Raw genomic sequence first — 19,336 nt, forward strand, 5'->3', positions numbered from 1 at the left:
ATTTTTTTCGAGAAAAACAAAATATAAATAAATACCAGAAAAATAATTGTCCTGTTTTCTTTCATTTTGTAAAACTCGAAAATAGAATCAGTGATTATTTAAAAAATGAAATTGAAAAAGTGAACAAAATTACAGTTGAAAAATACTGGAAGATAAAAACAAAAGTTAACAAAAGACAGTATAATCTTTTAGTATAAGCAGGTAAAAAAAAAGAAAAATTTGTCCTTTCAACCGGATTTAACACGACAGCGACCCATTGTTATTGGGGTGAATTCCTTTTCATTATTAAATCTTTTTTGGCTTCTTCATAAATCATAATAATTAATGGCAAAAATGTCAAAAACAGAAACAGGAGATTTCATATTTTTTCAATGGAAAAAATTATGAGCAGCGTTGATTTTTTTATTTAAATATTTTATTTTCAATATTTTTATTTTTTTGCTTTCAATTTTGGTATTTAAATCAATAATTTTCAATTTTTTTTCAATTTTTATTTTTAAATCAATGACTTTCAATTTTAATTTTCAATTTTAATTTTGAAATCAATAATGTTCTATTTTCAATTTTTGTTTCTAAGTCATTGATTTTCAAATCTTATTTTTCAATTTATTTTTTAAATCAATGATTTTCAATTTTTAATTTACAATTTTCTTTGCTACATTAATGTCAAATTTTTATTTAAAACTATAAATAATAGAAAAAGGGTATTATTAAATAGGACTTTATTTATTTAATAAATAAAAAATAAATACTATCAATAAGAAAGAATCAGACAAAAAGTTTCAATAAAACTTAGTCCAATTTTCATAAATAATAAAACTCATTGCAGAATTTCAATTATTTTTAAATAATACAATTTTAATCGAATTCCTCAAAAAAATTCTTAAAAAATTTTATGAAAATTCGTCAAAAGAATTTAGTTATTTAAAAATTTATAGATAAAATTCTTTATGAGAATTAAAAAGACAAAAAAAATTCAATTTTGTAAGAGTTAAAGATTATTGCAGAAATTCAATTATTTTCAAGAGTAATAATTTTCTTCGCAAAAATTAAATATTGTTTAAAAGTAAAATAAAATTCTTCTTAGGGATTGAATTATTTTTATAAATGATAAAACTCATCGCAGAATTTCAATTATTTTTAATACAATGTTCATAAAATAAGTACGGTCAAAACAAAATATTGACCCTTTTTGAATTTTTATTTTTCTTAAAAATTTATGGATTTTGAAATCCATACGTAATTTTGTAAAAAATATGTTTTTGAATCCACAAAAAAATTTCCAAATAAAAAAATTCAATTTCATAATTTTTATATCACTTTTTTTTTAAATCTCTGTTTTTAGGCTGAAAATGTTAAAAAAATACAATTATTTTTAATTTTTTTTTTAAGAAAATTTATTCGTTTATTTTTCTTACTAATTTCAGATCACAATTTTATCCTAATTTTTTCTTGTATTTTTATTTTTATACAATATAAAAATTATGATCTGTAATTAGTTAGAAAAATAAACAAATGAGTTTTCATTTAAAAAAAAAGAAGAATAATTGTATTTTTCAGCAGCTTCTGCCTAAAAACAGAGATTGTTTTTCAAAAAAATTCTAAAAAAATTATGAAAATCAATTTTTTTATTTGGAAATTTTTTCGTGGATTCAAAAACATATTTTCTACAAAATTACGTATGGATTTCAAAATCCACCGATTTTGAAGAAAAATAAAAATTCGAAAAGGGTGAAAATATTTTCTGACCGATTTTATTTTATAACCATTGAATTCTTCACAAAAAATTACTTTAAAAATAATTTTGTTGAATATTTAAAATATTTCTTTAAAAATAGTTAAAAATATAGGTGTACCTTCCCCTTAATCGACAAGATTATGTGATTAGAATAATTTTTAATTTGCTTGTCCGTCTGATTCTTCATTGAGATTAATTTATTTATCTGGAATCAAAACGAAAGTTCTCGAGGATTTTTTCCTGATAATTTTCCCTTTGAATTAATTTTTTATTCCTGTTTTAATTCCTTTTTCTTTTTTGATTCTTTCTCTTTTTTTTGAGTTCTTTTTTATGTCTTTCTCCGTCCTTTTTTGTTTCTTTTTCCCCTTTTTGTTTTTTTCCCTTTTTATTTAAAATATTTATTTTCTTTTATTTTACCTCTTGACATTTTTTTTATCATTCGCCAGATTTTTTTTAGCCTCTATTAATAAATGCCATAAGCGGATGCACAAATTCCGACCTAGAAACAAGAAGACGCCAGTTCGGAATCGCCAAAAAAAAAAAAAAAAAAAAAAAAAAAAAAACACAACAAAAAAACCCTTTCAGTATTTTTTATTTTCCCTTTTTTTTCTGTTAGTACAGCACTGACCTCTTTCTCGGTCGCGTTTCTGTTTCTGTTTCAGAATTTGTGCCCTCCTCCGCGTCCATTGATCTCTCGGGCACGGACTCGGCACTCTACCCCTTCAATCCCCAAGAGGAGAACCTCCACGAGATCTGGTTACCTCCGACCAGTATGTATCCCTATTTTCTATTCCCGGGAACCGCGAGTACGCGTAACACGGGCAACGAGATTGACTTCGAATTCGATGGTGCACGTCATCATCGTACACAACATCGTTATCATGAGGTACCCGAATTACCAGGTAGTCCCGGACAACCCAAGACGTATCCCGAGACGTTCGATCCATATCCAGATCCCGACGAGGATCGAACGTCTCATGAGGGTTTCGCCGGGACTCATCATCGAATCAAAGACGGTGAGCAACTATGGAAATGGTCCGTTCACGAGGGTGGGACTTTACAGAAATCAAAAATTAATGGCGACACTTCTCTCCACTCATTATCATCGACTCCATTTTCAAAATATTCCAAATTCACCCCATCAAATTCTTTTCCCCCATCAAATTCTTTCTCCCCATCATCATCATCATCATCATCATCTTCATCATCATCATCAGAATCATTATCCAAGCATGATCGCGCCTCAAGCACCGAGCACCTGCAGCATGGCGTACTTCTACGGCACAATGATACCGTGGATATGCACCAAGAACACCGTCACCGTCATCATCATGACGATTACCCTGCACTGCCACCACCACCTTCTGCACAAGCACCACCACCCGTTCTTGTATCACCACCAGCACGTCCTACACCCACCGTAGATGAGACCAATCCTGCACCATCGGATGCACATGGCACCAAGAAATTTGCACCAAGACCGACCTACGAGCACGGGGCGATTATCGATCATCTTGACAACGATCTCGACGAATTCAGAATCGACCGTCTACCCGTCGATCGTTTCCTCGATCTCCCCGCATTCGACGAATTCGTCGGGCAAGGTTCGTAAGTTTATTATGACCAAAAAGACACTGATCCTCCATGAAAATGAATCGACATTTTTTTTGCTTGTCTGTTTTACATAGTGAAAAAAAATATTCTTGTTTTAAGTGGATCTCGCATATTTTTCTCTTGAATATGGCTTAAAAACTGTCCTCTTATTTTAAGAGGATTATTCCCTCTTCAACTTTAACTTTGTAACGCCGAGCGTAAGACAGAGTATTTTTTACCCTACAATGATTTTCCATTTGCAATTGCATATTAAAGAAACCCTGAAATTATCTAAATTTTTTACTATAATTGTTTTTTCTTGCCTAGTAATCTAATTTATTAATGTTACTATAAATTTTTCATTTGTTTGTTTAAACAATTTATTATTGTTTAGAAATTCCGTGAAAATTTTGCAAATATTCCACATTGTATATTTTTGTAGAGTTTTCGATAACTTTTAAAAAACTGTTGAACTGTTACCAACTCCAATTGAATTTGGTAACAGTTTAACATTTTTCATCAGCTAATGATTTTTTTCCGTTTAAAATTAATAAAAAAAGTAATAAAAATCAAGAAATATATAACAATGAACAAATAATATTATAAACAATAAAGTATATAAAAAACTGTTACCAACTCCAATTGGAGTTGGTACTATTTTAACAGTTTTTTATCATCTAAGAATTTTGTTCCGTGTAAAATTAATAAATGAAATTAAAAATTAAAAAAATATAATAATAAGGAAACAAAATTATAAAGTATAAAAAACTGTTACCAATTCCAATTGGAGTTGATAACAGTTTAATAGTTTTTATCAACTATAAGGATTTTTTTCTGTGTAAAATTAGTGAAAAAAAGAAGTAAAAATAAAAAAATATATAACAGTGAAGAAATAATATTATAAACTATAAAGTATATAAAAAACTGTTACCAACTCCAATTGGAGTTGGTACTATTTTAACAGTTTTTTATCATCTAAGAATTTTGTTCCTTGTAAAATTAATAAAATAAATTAAAAATTAAAAAAATATAATAATAAGGAAACAATATTATAAAGTATAAAAAACTGTTACCAATTCCAATTGGAGTTGGTACTATTTTAACAGTTTGTTATCATCTAAAAATTTTGTTCCGTGTAAAATTAATAAAATAAATTAAAAATTAAAAAAATATAATAATAAGGAAACAATATTATAAAGTATAAAAAACTGTTACCAATTCCAATTGGAGTTGATAACAGTTTAATAGTTTTTATCAACTATAAGGATTTTTTTCTGTGTAAAATTAGTAAAAAAAGAATTAAAAATAAAAAAATATATAACAATTAAGAAATAATATTATAAAGTATAAAAAACTGTTACCAATTCCAATTGGAGTTGATAACAGTTTAATAGTTTTTATCAACTATAAGAATTTTTTTCCGTGTAAAATTAATAAAATAAATTAAAAATTAAAAAAAATAATAATAAGGAAATAATATTATAAAGTATAAAAAACTTACCAATTCCAATTGGAGTTGGTACTATTTTATCAGTTTTTTATCATCTAAGAATTTTGTTCCGTGTAAAATTAATAAAATAAATTAAAAATTAAAAAAATATAATAATAAGGAAACAATATTATAAAGTATAAAAAACTGTTACCAATTCCAATTGGAGTTGATAACAGTTTAATAGTTTTTATCAACTATAAAAATGTTTTTCCGTGTAAAATTAATAAAATAAATTAAAAATTAAAAAAATATAATAATAAGGAAACAATATTATAAAGTATAAAAAACTGTTACCAATTCCAATTGGAGTTGATAACAGTTTAATAGTTTTTATCAACTATAAGGATTTTTTTCTGTGTAAAATTAGTGAAAAAAAGAAGTAAAAATAAAAAAATATATAACAATGAAGAAATAATATTATAAAGTATATAAAAAACTGTTACCAACTCCAATTAGAGTTGGTAGCAGTTTAACCGTTTTTATCAACTAAGGATTTTTTTCTGAGTAAAATTAATAAAAAAAGAATAAAAAATAAAAAAATATATAACAATGAAGAAATAATATTAATAAGTATAAAAAACTGTTACCAAATCCAATTGGAGTTGGTACCAGTTTAACAGTTTTTTAAAAGTTATCGAAAACTCTACAAAAATATACAATGTGGAATATTGGTAATTAAATAAACAATTGTTGTTATTTATTAAGTTTTTAATTTTTATCCATTGCTCCTAGAAAGACGCAGTTTTTTTCTAATTTGAATGTTTGTCTAATTTGACTTTAAATTTTCAGAGTGTTTACTTAAATACATGTACATTACGAAAATGAAATAAAAAAAAATCGATTTTTTGAAAATTCTAACTACATAGAGAAAAAGGAATTATTGTTAATATAGAACTAACAAATTTCGTTTGTTGTTATTACAAAATTTCTTGTTACCTTAACAGATTTATTGCTATTAGAAAAAATTTGAATTTTTAGGACAACAAAATAAATTTGTTAGTTCTGTATTAACAATCTTTTTGTCAACGTAACAATCATGTTTCTCCGTGTAGATGTAACCCCTTAAACAAATAATTGTTATTTTTTAACTTTTTTCTATTGCACCTAAAAAGATGCAGTTTTTTTTCTAATTTTGCAATTTTTGTACCCACTTATAATAACAGATAAATATAAAATGTTAAATCGCTATTTTAGCAATTATTATTATTAAATATGATAAAGAAAAGAACCATGGGCGAATCGACTTTGACATTTAATATTTATTGATTATGATAAGTATCTCCGTAAATTGCAAAATTAGACAAAAACTGCGTCTTTCTACGTGCAATGAAAAAAAAAGTTAATAAATAACAATAATTGTTTATTTAAATAATGCTAAATAATAACTATAGCAAATTTAATTTAATATTTTATTTCATTTATTGATTTAACATTAAATAATGCCAATAAAAGCCGCCAAATTTATAGAAATTTGCTTTTCTCTATTTTGTTTATGGAATTGTTATAAATTAACAATATAATAAATTGTTTAAACTAAATCTAAATCTGAATCAATGAAAATTTCACTGATTTCAATTCGACGAATTTTCGTTGATGAATCAGTGAAATTTTACTGACAGTCAGTGGTTTTTACTGATTCCCAGTGAAATTCCACTGACGAATTAAAGAAAATTCGTCCACTGAATTGAAATCAGTGAAATTTTTTCTGATTCAGATTTAGAGTATACTCTTCAATAAAAGTAATATTCTTAATTCAAGAATAAAATTTAAGAGGATTTGAGAAGTGGAAATTTCCTCTAAAAACAAGAATAATTTTTTTTCCGGTGCAAAACACTGGAGGTGCAGAGAAAGGAGAAAAGGGACTTTAACTCAAATATTTCGGATCTTTTACTATAATTTGTATTAGCAAGAGTAATAAATAGCATTTGATTTAGCAATTAGAATAAAAAAAAACTATTTTATTTTAACTATATCGTTGATTATTGTTTGTGAGTTAAATTTTGGGTTCGTTTTTGATTCTGCAATCATTGAAAAAAATAAGAGATTGTCAGATTAAGTATTGATTAACATTTTGCTTATGCAATCAGTTAAAAATAATAATTGATTGCCAGTTAAATCTTTTGTTCTGCAATCAGTTAAATTTTTCACTGATTGTAGAAGCATAATATTCGTTCAGATTTACATGCCAATCAGTTATTTTTTAATGATTGCAAAAGTGGAAAACTGATTAACAGTAAAAATATTTGATTTTAATTAAAAAATAATTAATTGTCAGTAAAAAAGAACTGTTCGTCAGTAAGAAATATTCTATTTTTACTAAAAAAAACTAATTGTTAGTAAATAATAACAGTTTGCCAGTGAACAGTTTATCAACAATAAAAAATATTAGATTTTCTTTAAAAAATAATTAATTGTCAGTAAAAAATATCTGTAAAAAAATAAATAATTTGCATAGTAATATATAAGTTACTATAATAATATCAGTTTGAAAAAAACTGATCATTAGGAAATAACAATGTCTGTTTGACAATAAAAAATAACTAATTATCCTTTATATATTTGATTATTTTCAAATTCTGATGGATTACAAATTTAATGATAGACTGTAAAAAATATTCAGTTGTCAGTATAATGAAAATTATAATTAACAATAAAAATTGTCAGCAAGTCACTAAAAAAATAACTACTTCACAGTAAAATTAACTGATTGATAGCAAATAACATTGATAGCAATTAACTAATTGATGGTAAAAACTTACTGATTTATTGTGACAAATTTCTAATTTTTATTAAAAAACAATACTGACGAAATAATTAATTTTCAGATAAAAAATAATTGATTCTCGGTAAATGATTAATTTTTCTTCAGTAAAAAATAAATTAGCATAAAAAAATAACTATAAAATTAGAATCAAATTTGATTAATTAAATTAGTTAATAAAAACGTAATTCATAATTATTAGTGATTTTTAACTAAATGACAAATAGAAATTTAGTTACTTGAATCAGTGACTAATTATTATGATTCTAAATCAGTTATTTTTGACTGATTCAAATTTAGAGATTTGAACAATCATTTGTTCAAATTTAAATTTAATTATAGCAAAAAGAAACGATTTATTTGAGTTAAATAATTTATTCCAGTGAAGTCATATTCCGCAGGCATTGATTTTTTAATATAATTTTTTCCTCTTTGCCATCGAACATGGAAAAAGGTACAGCAAATATCTAATTGTAATAAAAATTATAAACAATGGTCATTTATAACAATTAATATAATAATTGTTACTATTATATTTTTTTAATAATAAATTATAGGAAGGAAAAAACATCACAAAGTATTAAAATATTTTTATTATTTTAGAATAATATAATATTAAAAATAAAATATAATTATAATTATAGTTTGAGAATTTGGGATTTATTTACAAAAGTAAATATTACAGAATATTTAATTCCAAAATGTTAAAAACTAAAAAAAAAATATTTACCAACTTTCTTTCCAATTTTTTTTTTTTTTAAATAAAAGTATTATTTTGAAATTTTCCCAAAAAATCACAGAATAAAAGGAGAGAAATTCCTGATATTAAATGTCAATAATCAGTAAAATGTCACAAAACTGATCCAGTGATATTTTACTGAAGATTAAATATCTTAGGTTCCCATTTTGAAGATCTATCTTCTTTGAAAAGATAATGCAGCTATCGTCTTTGTCTAGGCAGAAAATTTGTCCTTCGTGTCATTGACTTGAAGGGTGATCAATAAAAATGATACAAGGAAAGAAAAAAATAAAAAAAAGTAAATAACAAAGGGGGAGGTTTGGAATCACCCTTCAAATTGATGACAAGATTTACTAGTATACCAGAAATCAGTCAATTTGAATAAATATTTGTATTATATACAAAATCTGATTTTTTCATCTTTTCTTTTTATCTTATTTATTTATCTTCCTTTTCTTTTATTCTTTTAATACATTTATGTATAAAAACTCATTTCTACGCATTTACAGTGAAATACATCTCACATCCTGATAATTCGACAACATTAGAAGTTGAATCTCAATTGGAGAATCCATTGATTGATGTACATCATCAGGACTTCAACGATTTACGAAAGTTTCCTATTCCCGAAATCCATCATCATCGGACTCATCATAAGAAAAATCATTCCAACGATGAACAAGAACGTGAGTAGAAAAAAATTATTTTACAACTTCTTAATTTATAAAAATAAGAAAAAATGTTAACTTAATTTATATCTTAAATTTTTTTTCTATTTCCAATTTTTAGTACATAAATCTGATTTTGAAATTTGCTAATTAGTTCTTATTCGTTCTAGAATTTTTATTAATAATTCTTCTCTATATAAATTATTTTTAATTATTTATCAAAAAAGTTTGAAATTTCAAACAATTTATAAACAATTTTTATATATAAATTTTTTAAAAAACTAAGTTCTAAATTTTAAATTAAAATTCTTTAAAGTTGGAATTTTTCACAATGTAAATATAAAACCTTTGGAAAATTCAATTATTTTTAAAAGATGTAAACGCATCTCTTATAAAATTCAATTATTTTTGAAATTTTAAACAATTTAAAAACAATTTTCTTATTAAAATTCTTAAAAAATTTAAATTTTTCAGAATTTTAAATTAAAATATTATAAAATTCAAATTTTCTACAATTTCAATTTAAAAGATTTTTAAAAATTCATTTTTTTTTAAATAGTTGTAAACGCATCTTTTATAAAATTCAATTATTTTTAAAATTTCAAACAATTTAAAAACAATTTCTACATCAAAATTTTTCAAAAAACTAAGTTCTTCAGAATTTTAAATTCAAATCTTCCACAACTTCAATTTTGAAACCTTTATAGGAAATTTAATTATTTTTAAAAGTTGTTAACGCATCAATTATAAAATTCCATTATTTTTGAAACTTTTAAACAATTTAAAAACAATTTTTTTATCAAAATTCTTAAATAATTTAAATTCTTCAGAATTTTAAATCAAAATATTTTAAAATTCAAATGTTCTACAATTTCAATTTCAAAGATTTTAAAAAATTCAATTTTTTTTTAATAGTTGTAAACGCACCTTTTATAAAATTCAATTATTTTTGAAATTTCAAACAATTTAAAAACAATTTTCTTATTAAAATTCTTAAAAAATTTAAATTTTTTAGAATTTTAAATTAAAATATTATAAAATTCAAATTTTCTACAATTTCCATTTAAAAGATTTTTAAAAATTCAATTTTTTTTAATAGTTGTAAACGCATCTTTTATAAAATTCAATTATTTTTAAAATTTCAAACAATTTTAAAACAATTTCCACATTAAAATTTTTCAAAAAACTAAGTTCTTCAGAATTTTAAATTAAAATTTTCCACAATTTTAATTTGAAACCTTTATAGGAAGTTTAATTATTTTTAAAAGTTGTAAACGCATCAATTATAAAATTCCATTATTTTTGAAACTTTTAAACAATTTAAAAACAATTTTCTTATCAAAATTCTTAAATAATTTAAATTCTTTAGAATTTTAAATCAAAATATTTTAAAATTCAAATTTTCTACAATTTCAATTTCAAACATTTTAAAAAATTCAATTTTTTTTTAATAGTTGTAAACGCACCTTTTATAAAATTCAATTATTTTTGAAATTTCAAACAATTTAAAAACAATTTCCACATACAAATTTTTCAAAAAACTAAGATCTTCAGAATTTTAAATTAAAAATTTATTTAAAATTCAAATTTTCCACAATTTCAATTTTGAAACCTTTATAGAAAGTTTATTTATTTTTAAAAGTTGTAAACACATAAATTATAAAATTTTATTATTTTTGAAATTTTAAACAATTTTCTTATCAAAATTTTAAAAAAATTTTAATTCTTCAGAATTTTAAATTAAAATAGTTTAAAATTCAAATTTTCTACAATTTAATATTGAAAGATTTTTGAGACAGTTCTTGAATATAATTCAATTTGACGAATTCAATTTTGGAAGTATTACTGTTGTAATTTTTAGAAAATTATAAATTTTTTAAAAATAGTCTTTTTCAAAGGAAAAATATTAAAAATTGTAAAAAAAAATTATTTAAAAATCATTAAATTTCAAATGTCAAGACCTAAAAAAACCAAACATATACGAAAATAACTAATTTCATGTGTGAACGGTATAAATGAATTAATGACGGATCGAGGATTATTATTAAATTAATTATTAAATTAATTACATATGACATCAATTATTTGAAAAACCTTTACTTGATTAAATTATTTTTATTTGGATCTAAAAATGTGTATTTTACTTAAATATTAAAAAAATTGTTAGTCAAACTTGTTTAAATCAAATGTACTTTAATTAAGACAAGTAAATTAATTAAATTAATTAATTGACGTCCATATTACTTGTAAATTTATTATTTGCTATTTTAAGCCTCATATTGAATAGTTAGTTTACTAGATAAATAATTTCATATTGTACTTTGAATTTTGTTCCAATTACAGAATTTTTAAAATTTAAATTTTAAATAATTTGAATTTGATATAAATTACTATTTATCTATGAGGCGATAATTTATCCTATTTTAATGCTTTCTTTCTTTTTTTCAAATGTAAAAACATGTGTTAAAAATATTAGTTTTAATAAAATTCCCATTCAACGGATAACAGACAAGTAGAGCTTTTAATTGGATCAGTAAAATTTTATTTGATCAAAATAATTCTCTTATCAATGTATAATTAATTTAATTCTATTATTTCCATTACTCCTCAATTTCATAAAATTTTAATTGTTTTTTGCAGCAATTTTTCAATGAACTTATAACTATTCGTTTAAATTTTTAATTTAATTTTTGAAAATTGTAAATAATAGAATAAGAGATAGAGTCAATGGAATATAATTAAATAACGGTTGAAATGGATTAAAAAAGAAATTGTCTAAAGTTTCTATACAGTAATTATAATTACTTCTAGATAAACAGATAAACTTATTAAATAAAAATTGGAAAATTGAAAATACTTTTTCATTAAGTCGGACTTGTTTCTTTTTTTATTGAAATTGTTTTTTATAACTTACACCGAGAATTTTTTTTTTTTTTCGCTTTTCTTTATGGCAATGAAACCGTTGTTTTTTTTTTTTTTTATTTCTGTGGCATATTTCGATTATGTTTAAACGCAAATCCACCTTTTCTGCGTTATCGACTTTCCCTCGTCGCTCGTAATTCATCCTTTTCGCGGAAAGGTTTCTCTATGAATTGAATATATGAATTCGAGATTTGCGTATACGCTTCGCTATTTCATCGAATATTTGACTTTCGTGGCCGATGGCGTTAGTGCGGAAATGTGGGTATATGTGTGAGGGGGGGAGGGAGGAGGGGGACACACAGGGTTTTGCAACACGGGACAGTAGCAGCTGTGGGAGTTATAACGCATACTAAATTGATTGTATCCGGATTGAGCGCAAGTAATTACCTACGGTTACGTTTTCATTCAAATGAATATTTGCAAATTGAAATTCAAAAACTAGATGGTTATTAGCTGTATTTTCTTTTTTTTTTGCGTTACTAATATAAACTGTTTCTTTGGGAAAAAATTATTGAGCGAACAATCAAAAAAAGGAACGATTTGTTTTTAATACTCTTTCAAAATTGAAATTAGTCCATTTTTTTTGGAAATGTAGTTTTATTTGCTTTTTCTTTTCTCTTTATAGTTGATAATTGCTTTAAGAATTTTGGAAAATTGTGTACTAACTAAATTCGTAGGGAGTGGAACGAAAAAAATTTACGTCTGATTGAAAATTGACTTGTACTACTTGATATTAATTTTTTTTCTCTTAAATTTTAACAGGTTTATTTCTACCTTTCAGAATTTTTTGCTACATTGAAAAATAAAAACGAAACCTCAAATACGTTCAGTCAGACTGAAAATTATTTATACTACTATTATTTATATTATAAGTAAATAATTGAATTGACTAAAATTGCATAGAATGAAATCAATTTGCATAAAACAGAATTATATTGAGCAGAATGTAATTAATTTAAATAGAATCAAATTAATATGAATAAAAAAGATTTAAATTCAATAGATTCGAATTAATTTGAATAGAAAAAAATTAAATTTCCAATAGATTTGAATTAATTTGAATAAAAAAGAATTAAATTTTAAATAGATTCGAATTAATTTAGACATAATTGAACTAAAATTCCAAATCTACCTTTATTTATTATAATTTAATTTGTCAATTTATGTAAATTGATTACTAATTAAATTAAAAGTGATTGGAACAAAAAGGAAAATTTTTGTCTGACTAAAAATTGACTTTTACTACTTGATATTAAATGTTCTTAAAGTTCAACAAATTTTTGTCTTCTGTTGTTAATTTTTTTTATAATTATTATTTTATTTTTATCTTCTATGATCTTTTCGGTATTTTTATTCAATAAAAAAAATACTAATAAAAAAATACTAAAATTCAAAGGAAAAAAATTTAAGTCTGACTGGAAATTGACTTCTACTACTAGACATGAATTTTTTTACAAAGTTTGTCAAATTTTTGTCTTCTATTAATTATTTGTTCAATTATTAATATTTATTTTTATATTTTATCATGTTTTACTACTTCAGTTAGTGGAATTAATAAAATTAATTATTAAAATTATATTTAAAAAAATTTATTAATAAAATTAATTTCAATAAAATGGAATTAGAATGACTTGAATTAAATAGAATTGAAACTAACAGAACAGAATTGAGTTCAACACAAATGAATATAATTCAGAAGAATTAAATCGAAAAAAAGAATAGAATCGAATTGATTTAAGTAGAATGGAATTGAATCGAATCAAATTGCTAACAGTAGAGAATTGAATAGAATTGAATAAATTTGAATATAATTGAATAAAATTGAATATAATTGGAAAAATTTAATACAATTAAATGGAATTGAATAAAATTCTATAGAAATGGATAGAATTGAATACAATAAAATAGAATTATATTAGGTTGAATACGATCGAATTAAATTCTTTGTAAAATACTGTAAAGTAAAAATAAAAGTAAAAATAATAATAATAATACAATAAAATAATAAATAAATTAAAAATAAATATCAGTATTAAAATAAAAATAACTAAAAATAAAAAACAATAAATAATAAATAAAATAAACACAAGAATATTTAAATAAAATAAAAAAAATATTCAAAATTACATAAAGAAATATGTAAATGCAATTAATATCTATCCACTCTCAGTATCGAGTTTTCCTTTTTTCTTTTTATTTTTTTGAGTAATATTACGCGATTAAAGTACAAATAAATGTGGAAATGTTTGTGAGAAGGAATTAAATAGGGTAAAAGTAAGGAGAGGCAAGAAATGAAAACAAGAAGAAAAAAAAATCTGTAAAGCATAAACAGCAGCTTATAAGCGACCAAAGTAAATCGTAACTCTTTGATCTGCGCCATTATTTACATATTTTTTTTTTTATTAATTTATTTTTTAATTTTAAAACAATCGACAAAGCTCGAGTAATTAACCAGCCAGCTAATGAATCGACTGAAGGAGCAAAAAAATCGGGAATTTGCTCTTATTTCAGGCAATTTTCCGTTATATTAAGGATATTAGGTTAGTCAATTTGGTTTCGTTTTTACACCATCTAATTACGAAATTAGTTACTCTCGAATTTAACTAATTCGAAATTGATTTCACAGATAGAACGTGTTCTATTACTATTATTTAGAATTATTTTACTGTTATTATTAATTAAATTAAAAAACTTGATTATTATTATGAATAAATAATAATTTTTATTTTGAAAAGTAAATTAAAATTTTAATATTATATTCTTCTTGAATAAAAAACTAATTTTAATCAAAATTATTATTAATTAATTTGTTTAATTATTCAGTTGTATTTGTATTTGCTACTATTTTTATTATTTTTATTACTTCTTCAATTTAATTCCAGAGAAAAATATTATTTATGAAAATAATTAATTTCTTGTGAAGAATTTTATTCAAATTTTTTTAAATACCTACTTGAATTTCTCAGAATTTTTTAAAGCTTTTTAAAAATAATTAAATTCCATCGAGAAATTTCATTAAAAAATTGAAAATAAATTTGAAATCTGACGAAGAATTTTATTAAATTTTTTTTTAAATATTTGAATTCCTGTAAAAAAATTTATTTTTGATAAGAAATTGAATTCTTAAGAAGAATTGTATTGAAAATAATTGAATTGTATAGGAAAATTTTATTAAAATTGCAATTTTATTAACTAAATCTTGTAAAGAATTTTGGCAAAATTTTTTTAAATAATAGAATTTTTAAGATAATTTTATTTCAATTTTTCGAAATAATTGAATTTTTTAGAACTTTTTTTTCAATTCTCTGAATATATTTGAATTCTTTCAATAAACTTCATTAAAAAATTAAAAATAATTAAAGTGGTGCGAAGAAATTTATAAAAAAATTAGTAACTAATTAAATTCTTGTGAAATTTTCATGAAAATTTTGCTTAAATAATTGAATTCTTTTGGAAAATTTTATTAAAATAATAGATATTGAAAATTTTTAAGAATAATTGAAATTTTTACAAGAATTTTATTAAACTTTCGAAAATAATTGAATTGCGGAGAAGAATTTTGTTATTTATAACAATAATTGAAATTTTGACGAAAATTTAAATAAAATTTTTAACATAATTGAATTTATGCGAAGAAGTTTATCACTTTTGCAAATAATTGAATTTCTGTAATCAGTTGTTCTTAAAATTTCTATTTAAGTTCATTAAAAATTGATATTTTCTAAAATTTCAAATTAAAACCTTTGAAGTTTATCTAGTTATGAAGATTGCAAACGCAACTCTTTTAAAATTCAATTAGTTTTTAAATATTTAAGGAAAATTATTCATTAAACAATTTTTAAGTAATAATTTTATGATAATTCTTCAAAAATTAAGTTATTTAAAAAGAAATTATTGTCAGCAATAGAAAAAATTTAAGGTTTTGTTATTTGTATTAGAATTCTTGTCAATTTCACAGTTTAGAAGGCAAACAAAAAAGACACCAAAATTCAGAATTTTTTCTAGTACTTTTAATAAAAATCTCTGACTTTTCCCATTTTTCGCTGACCAATTCTAATTTCCCTGACTTTTCCCACTTTTTGCTGACCAATTCTAATTTCCCTGACTTTTCCCTGACCTGTGGCAACCCTGAGTAAATAATAAGCGAGGAATTAAATAAAAAAATAATATAAATAAATAAATAAAATAAAAAATTAATTTGCACAATCATTTTGGTTTTAATTAGGTTTTCACTGGTTTCACACACCAAAATGCCTTCTAACAATTCAATTTGATAATTTAATGATTTAATAATAACGATAATTTAATAATTTAGTAATAATAGTTTAATCGTTTGATAATGGTAATTTAATAATTTGATAATAATTTAATAATAATAATAATAATTTATTAATTCTAACAATTGATTAGAAAATTCTATACATGCACATATATCGATTGATAAATATAAATATCAAGGAAAATTGCTTTGTGCGAACAAATTCTAACCAGGCAATTCAGATATTAACTAATTTCGAATTTTGACGGTAACAGATACATAATATATCGAAAAGCACACCGAGAGCAAAGTTTCGCGAATTTACGCGCGCTCTGATGAATTAAAGTTCGAAATCCGGCAAGTAGAGAAATAATATACGGATGCGAAGAGATAAAAGGGGGGAGGGGAGAAAGAGTGAGAGAGAGAGTGCCAGGAAATGAGATGGCTCGCAGTTGAAATTAAATTAAACTTTTGCCACGATAAATCCGTTAAAGCCGCAGCGTGCCCGGACTAATGTCGGATGCATTGAGATTGGTTTTTCTTCACGGCTAACGAACCACTTACAAGACTTAACACCTTTCAACAGTTTCACTTCAAAACTTTTACTGGGGGGAACTTCTTTCCACAATCTTGAAAAAAAAGAAAGAGAAAAAACTGAAAAACGAAAAAGAGAAAAAATGTTTGGTCTAAATCAAAATTAATTTTCTTAAAATTTTCCAAAAAAGATTTTTAATTTTTCCTAAATTCAGTCCCAAATTGTATTCACAAAAAAAAATTGATTTGACAATAAAATTAGGAAAAAATACCCATTTGCCACAAATTCGAATGATAAATAGAAATTTTAGTTTTCAAAATGCACACATAATTTGTTTGTTCAAAAATAAACAAAATTTACAATAGGTTATGCAATAACCGTTTTAAATGCCATATTCAGAATCGCAAGCGACATTTATTTTCGAGCACACATTCTGAATGTGACAAGTCCGTTGGGTAAAATGGCTCGTACCATGGAACACAGGTGTGTGATAACTTGAAAACATCTAAACGAAATGAAACAAATAAGAAATATTCTCATATATAGGTCAATTTAAAAATTTCCATCAAGGAAAAAAAAAAGAAGAAGAAAAAAATTCTATCAATTCACAATATAATTACACGATATTCTAATTCAATTACTGGAGGGAGTGAAGAAAAAAAAATAAAAATAAAACACTGAAGGTGAAAAATGACGCGATTATAAAATATTGATTAACAATAGCCCGATGGGAAAGTTAAAATCGTGCTTGAATTTTTTTTTTTCCATTTTTTTCCATATCGACATTACTTCGTTCATTCATCTCTTTAAATGTGAATTTTTTTTTTCTATCTTTTTTTATAGGTATTCAGTCTAAATATATCGAACTCTTTTTTTTTCTCTCGAGTTTTCGACACAAAATTACCAACGACCGTTTGTTTTAACTCTGTCGATAACGAGCGACGATTTTATGCAGAATCATTCTATGAGAGAAGAGGAGAAAATGAAAATATGACCCCTTTTTGGATCGCTCACTCACTCTCTCTTTCTCTCTCTCTGTCTCTCTCTCACTCTTGATCAGAAACAATTTGCCCTTGTGGAATGCCTCCCAATAATCCATTGCTCTGACAATCCTTTGTCACGTGAGTGGGTTAATTGGGTTTTAACTCGTTTTAGTATTTAGCACCGATTCAGAATCAAATCTATTTTCTGAAAATTAATCAACGCTCCGATAAAGATGAAAATAAAATTGTCATTTTCCGAAAGAAATTTACTTCGAAAAAAGGGAAATTGCAATTTTTCAAACTAATTTCAATTGTTGTTTTTATTATGATCGTAAAAGTGATTATAATTTTTAATTAATTGATATTTTCAAAAATCATTTTTAATTTTTAATTAATTCATTTATTAATTCATTTAATTAATTAATTAATTAATTTTTTATTAATAATTTAATTTAATTAATTTAGTTTATTTATTTAATTTATTTAATTTAGTTAATTTTTTATTAGTAGAGACGATTTTATCTTTTTCTACTGACTTAATTATATATGTAACAAAATATTAAAATTTTTATAATTATTTAGAAAGTTGTTATTTTTACTTTTTAAAAGGTGTGGAAAATAAAAAATGTTTATATTCTTCTTTTGGTATTATTTTGTTTTATGTTTTAAATAGTAAAATATTTATTAATATTTGAATATTATTAATTACTAAAAATTAATTATTTATATCTTCAATAGTAATTTGAAATTCTACAAAAAATTAGGTTTCTGAGAAATAAATACAATTTATTAAACAAAATTTTCAATTATTAAAAGAAAATTTAATAAACATTTATCAAATTAATTGAAATTTTCTGAAATCGAATTGAAAATGATTAAATTTGTAAAAGAATTTCATTATAGATTTAAGTAAAAATTTGAATTTATATAGAATTAGAAAATTCGAATTTTATTTAAAAGTTGAAATTTCGAGAATTGTTAGGATTCTGAAATATTTCAGTTTAATTGTTTGAAGATGATTGGATTTTTATAAACAAGAAATAGAATTTTTTTATTCAATCTTCTGCACTTCTATTAAAACATTGTATTTTTAAAAAATCTTATTAAATTTTCAATAAAATAAAAATTAAAAATTATTTATTAATTTTTATAAACAAGAAATACAATTTTTTTATTCAAAATTCTACACTTCTATTAAACAATTGTATATTTAAAAAATTTTATTGAATTAATTTTCAATAAATTGAGAATTAAAAATTTTATTAAAAAATAAAAATTTCGAAAAGTCTTATTTGTAATTCTGAAAAATTAGGATTTTGAAATATTTCAATTTAATTTTTTAAAGATAATTGAATTTTTATAAACGAGAATTGTAACTTTTTGAAGTAATTTTTAATTTAAAAAATTGGATTTTGAAGAAATTTTTTTGAATTTTCAAAGAATTGAAATTAAAATATTTTATCTTAAAATTTCGAAAAATTAGGATTATAAATATATTTCAATTTAATTTTTTAAAGATAATTGAATTTTTATAAACACGAATTGTAATTTTTTGATATAATGGAAATGTCCTAAAATTCTATTAAAACAATTAGATTTTGAAGAAAATTTATTGAATTTTCAATGAATTGAAAATTAAATATTTTG

At 22.6% G+C, this 19,336-nt stretch overlaps 1 protein-coding gene across 3 annotated transcripts in view; it reads left to right on the top strand.

Annotated features, from left to right (window-relative positions):
* The window catches only part of LOC122509404, a 531,572-nt gene that overhangs the window by 430,749 nt on the left and 81,487 nt on the right, over positions 1 to 19,336 (top strand). For 2 of the 3 annotated variants that reach the window (XM_043623440.1, XM_043623441.1), the window contains 2 exons: positions 2,401 to 3,342; positions 8,833 to 9,009. In XM_043623440.1, coding sequence (XP_043479375.1) covers positions 2,401 to 3,342; positions 8,833 to 9,009 — 1,119 coding nt within the window. The remainder of the gene's footprint in view (positions 1 to 2,400; positions 3,343 to 8,832; positions 9,010 to 19,336) is intronic. The other variant, XM_043623442.1, reaches the window with a different exon arrangement.

This window comes from Leptopilina heterotoma, unplaced genomic scaffold, assembly GCF_015476425.1.
Source record: "Leptopilina heterotoma isolate Lh14 unplaced genomic scaffold, ASM1547642v1 Lhet_60, whole genome shotgun sequence".
Classification (NCBI taxonomy): Eukaryota; Metazoa; Arthropoda; class Insecta; order Hymenoptera; family Figitidae; genus Leptopilina; species Leptopilina heterotoma.